Raw genomic sequence first — 5,091 nt, 5'->3', positions numbered from 1 at the left:
CATTGATCGTCCAGAGGTCCCACGACGCTGGCTGCACGCCATGGAATCCGGTTGCCTACCCGGCAATGCTGAACATCTATGCTGCCATTTAGAAGACCAGCCAGGTTAAATGAGTAACTGGCTTGTCGGAGATCTTGGATTATCGCCTTTGTAGGAGACGATGCAACTTACACGTCTCAAACCTATCTATGACTTTTGATTGTTTAATGTTATTATATTATCATTTTTATATACCTTTTATATCAATTTATATTATTATTATTGTGCACCAACTTATTAATGTAGTCACCAGTGCTAGTTCTTGTTTTCTGCTTGCTCTTGGTTTCACAGAAAATCAATATCTATGGAGGTCAAAATACGTTGCTGATTTAACATGATTTTTTGGTCCACAAAAGCACTGGAACCTTCGTGAGGAGTCGAGACGGGCCACGAGGGGCCCACATGGAAAGCAGGCACGGCCAGGGGGTGGTCTCCCCCTCATTCATGTCAGGTCCACAGATACCGCATTGACCTGATTTCACTACAAAAATCCCTAAAAATACAGAAACCATTCATCATGCCTCCAGAAGAATTTTATCGCCGCCACAAGTCTCTGTTCTAAAGAGATTTCATCTGAAGCCCTGTTCCAGAGCACAGCCGGAGGGGGAAGCCATTGCCAGTGGCCACTTCATCAACCTTGTTGTCTACATGACCATGTGTGAGTAATTCCTTTAGAACCTATACAAATGCATAGTCGTAGCTAGATGGTTCTCTCTCTCTTTTGGATCTTCAATACCATGTTCTCGTTCTTGATCGGTGGTGTGTTTGTTGAGACATGCATGATGAATTGTGACTATATGATCAGATTTTTGACTGAACTTATTTGGTTTTCCTTATTGCACAATTAAATACCTTTGTATTTCTCTCCGATTATCTTTGTTGGCCAAGTTCGATCGATTTATCTTCAATGGAGATGTGCCTTGTAGGGGGTTCAATCTTGCGGTGATCTAACCCAGTAACAATAAGGGCCAAGACATGTATTTTATTGTTGTCACTAAGGATAAAATGACGGAGTTTTGTCATATTGATTGACTTCTTGCACAAAATCAATTGCGGGGACAAATTCTCTACCATATTTGGCAATTGCCAAACATAACAGTGTTGTGCCTAATCGAAAGGGAGCTACTACATGTCAGTCGATGAAAAAAAATTGGGCCAGTTGCTCGTTGCAGTCAAGCCTGCAACTGGATGACGACCTCACATTATAAGCTACCGTCTGCACATATGCACATATAGTAACTTCTACTCAGTCCTGCCCCTATGTACATAGTACTACACAGTTCTATCCCTACAATAGTACACAACCCTGTCACTACAAAGTAGTTCCTAGAAGCATGTCTACACATGAGCTAGCTTGGCATGTTGGCTGGCTAGCCACCTGTCATTTTTAAGAAGAAACCGAATAGTTGGGTCTTTACACACCCATGTACTTATTGACGCATAAGTGGCTCTCCTTCAGGACCGTGGTCCGTTACTTCTAAATTATATGGTTTTGCAGATGAACTAACTACCTACCCCTCGCAAAAAAAACTAACTACCTACTATTTGCTCGTCAATATTTTTTTTTATAATATAGTCGATTCAGATCCATAGTTTGATTTCGAATGGTACATATGTGTTTTTCTCCTCCAGCCACCAAGCTTTCTTTCTTAAGGCCAATGACTACTGCCACGGGAGAAAACCATCCCTCTAAAGCACCCTACCCTAGTATCACCCAGCCTAACACGCAAACCTCTAACCCCAAGCCTCAACACTAATTGGTAACATCTAATTACTCCTTGTTGTCGCCGTCACATGAGCTCCACTCTGCATCATCACCTTCGAAATTTCACCAGTACGATGAGTTGTTGGATATTGGAGATATATTCAAGCAGAGTTAACGCATAGTACATCTATATATAGATTGATAAATGTATTCTTTTTACTTCATTTCCATGTCAGAGAGTAGTGTTTTTCTTTAGAAAAGTTGAATCGTCTTGCGGAAACTATCCCACGGGTTATAGTGGAGTGATCGATCTAGTGCTAAAACCTCATTTTTGTTTCATGCCTCTTTTGGTATTGCATTATATTACAGTTATAGATTTCTCAATTGCAAGTTATATTTAGTTTTTCCATTTTCTGCTCTTATCATTGTCAAGTTGTAGATGTATGCTATTTGATATGTTCCACGCATGGCAATGCAAGACGATAAATTATTCGTCGATAAATAAACCCAGCTCACAAATCTGGTACATCACAATTGTTACTACCGAAGTTATTGCCACTCGCCTATTTCACCTTGGCGAATGAGAGGAGCTGGCGTTTGTGAGTCCACGTCTGCTCGTACACCTCTGCCTTGTACTTGTCTTCTTTCCCGCCAATGTCTGATGCCTCGATGATGAGTTCGTAGTTCATTCCAGAAACAAGTTGTTGCCTGCCACTTACCACCTTGTTGAACTTGAGCACGCAGTTCACATGCTTGCCGAACTCCAACACCGCCCAACGGCCGAGCTCTTGGATGTGTTGGTTGTTGATGTTTCCGATTGGTTCCCATCCATTCTCTATTGCCGTGTTCCGCAATTGGTTGCCCATCCGTTCCCCACAGCCTATGGCGGGTGAGCCGATGGCATAGAGGAACGCAACAACGATGATGAGGAGGAAGCTAGATGTCCTCATGGCTATTGGATTGTCTAGTGGGGTTCTTGATCTTGAGATAGTTATGTGGGACTTTGGTGAATTGGTGATGTGAGTGGATCCAAAACAATTGAGGTAGCGGTGCTTAAATAGACATTGTTATAAGAGGCAAAATTTAATTGGATGCTTATCCAAGTAGGCATTTACAATGGCATTTATGACAACCTTTTATACAGGGGCAAACTTTATTCAAAAGTTAATCAATTGGATCCATATCCGAAGGCTTTGACCTACTTAAATTTAGAAAGGTTTAAATACATGCTTTTTAGATGGTTGCATTTCATAGGAAAGGTAGTAACTAGTGCACCCACTAACAGGTTTTGAGTAATATCTTCTCCATAAAATGGTCGAAACTTAAATGAATTGGCCTAAGATAAAGAAGATAGGCATTATTGTTGGAGAACGTAGTAATTTCAAAATTTTCCTACGCACACACAGGATCATGGTGATGCATAGCAACGAGTGAGGAGAGTGTTGTCCACGTACCCTCGTAGACCGAAAGCGGAAGAGTTAGCACAACGTGGTTGATGTAGTTGTACGTCTTCACGATCCGACCGATCCAAGTACCGAATGCACGGCACCTTCGAGTTCAGCACACGTTCAGCTTCGAGGGAGAGTTCCATCAGCACGACGGTGTGATGACGGTGATGATGATGCTACCGACGCAGGGCTTCGCCTAAGCACCGCTACGATATGATTGAGGTGGATTATGGTGGAGGGGGCACCGCACACGGCTGGGAGAGATCAACAGATCAACTTGTGTGTCTAGAGGTGCCGCCCTGCCCCCATATATAAAGGAGGGAGGGAGAGGCCGGCCCTAGAGGAGGCACGCCAAGTGTGGGGAGTCCTACTAGGACTCCCAAGTCCTAGTAGGATTCCCCTTTCCTTTCCGGAGTAGGAGAGAAGGAAAGAGGGGGAGAGGGAGAAGGAAAAGGGGGCTGCACCCCTTGTCCAATTCGGACCAGAGGGGGGGCGCGCGCCTCCTTCCTTTTGGCCTCTCTCCTCTATTCCCGTATGGCCCAATAAGGCCCAATACTTCTCCCGGTGAATTCCCATAACTCCCCGGTACTAAGAAAATACCCGAATCACTCGGAACCTTTCCGATGTCCGAATATAGTCGTCCGATATATCAATCTTTACGTCTCGACTATTTAGAGACTCCTCGTCATGTCCCCGATCTCATCCGGGACTCCGAACTACCTTCGGTACATAAAATCTCGTAAACTCATAATACAATCATCACCGAAACTTTAAGCGTGCGGACCCTACGGGTTCGAGAACTACGTAGACATGACCGAGACACGTCTCCAGCCAATAACCAATAGCGGAACCTGGATGCTCATATTGGCTCCCACATATTCTATGAAGATCTTTATCGGTCAAACCGCATAACAACATACGTTGTTCCCTTTGTCATCGGTATGTTACTTTCCCGAGATTCGATCGTCGGTATCTCAATACCTAGTTCAATCTCGTTACCAGCAGGTCTCTTTACTCGTTCCGTAATACATCATCTCGCAACTAACTCATTAGTCACATTGCTTGCAAGGCTTATAGTGATGTGCATTACCGAGAGGGCCCAGAGATACCTCTCCGACAATCGGAGTGACAAATCCTAATCTCGAAATACGCTAACCCAACAAGTACCTTTGGAGACACCTGTAGAGCACCTTTATAATCATCCAGTTACGTTGTGATGTTTGGTAGCACACAAAGTGTTCCTCCGGTAAACGGGAGTTGCATAATATCATAGTTATAGGAACATGTATAAGTCATGAAGAAAGCAATAGCAGAATACTAAACGATCAAGTGTTATGCTAACAGAATGGGTCAAGTCAATCACATCATTCTCCTAATGATGTGATCCCGTTAATCAAATGACAACTCATGTCTATGGTTAGGAAACTTAACCATCTTTGATTAACGAGCTAGTCAAGTAGAGGCATACTAGTGACACTATGTTTGTCTATGTATTCACACATGTATTATGTTTCCGGTTAATACAATTCTAGCATGAATAATAAACATTTATCATGAAATAAGGAAATAAATAATAACTTTATTATTGCCTCTAGGGCATATTTCCTTCAGTCTCCTACTTGCACTAGAGTCAATAATCTAGTTCACATCGCCATGTGATTTAACATCAATAGTTCACATCTTTATGTGGTTAACACCCATAGTTCACATCGATATGTGGCCAATACCCAAAGGGTTTACTAGAGTCGGTAATCTAGTTCACATCGCTATGTGATTAACACCCAAAGAGTACTAAGGTGTGATCATGTTTTGCTTGTGAGATAATTTTAGTCAACGGGTCTGTCACATTCAGATCCGTAAGTATTTTGCAAATATTTATGTCTGCAATGCTCTGCACGG

At 42.8% G+C, this 5,091-nt stretch overlaps 1 protein-coding gene across 1 annotated transcript; it reads right to left on the bottom strand.

Moving 5' to 3' along the window:
• Positions 1-2,191: 2,191 nt before the first annotated feature.
• LOC123186676 (cysteine proteinase inhibitor 8-like) lies at positions 2,192-2,755 on the bottom strand. Its single transcript, XM_044598392.1, has one exon. It carries the CDS (start codon positions 2,692-2,694, stop codon positions 2,308-2,310), a length of 387 nt encoding a protein of 128 aa, XP_044454327.1. The 5' UTR covers positions 2,695-2,755; the 3' UTR covers positions 2,192-2,307.
• Between the last annotated feature and the right edge of the window lie 2,336 nt (positions 2,756-5,091).

Source organism: Triticum aestivum, chromosome 2A (genome assembly GCF_018294505.1).
Source record: "Triticum aestivum cultivar Chinese Spring chromosome 2A, IWGSC CS RefSeq v2.1, whole genome shotgun sequence".
Lineage (NCBI taxonomy): Eukaryota > Viridiplantae > Streptophyta > Magnoliopsida > Poales > Poaceae > Triticum > Triticum aestivum.
This window is presented reverse-complemented; position numbering and strand designations above follow the sequence as displayed.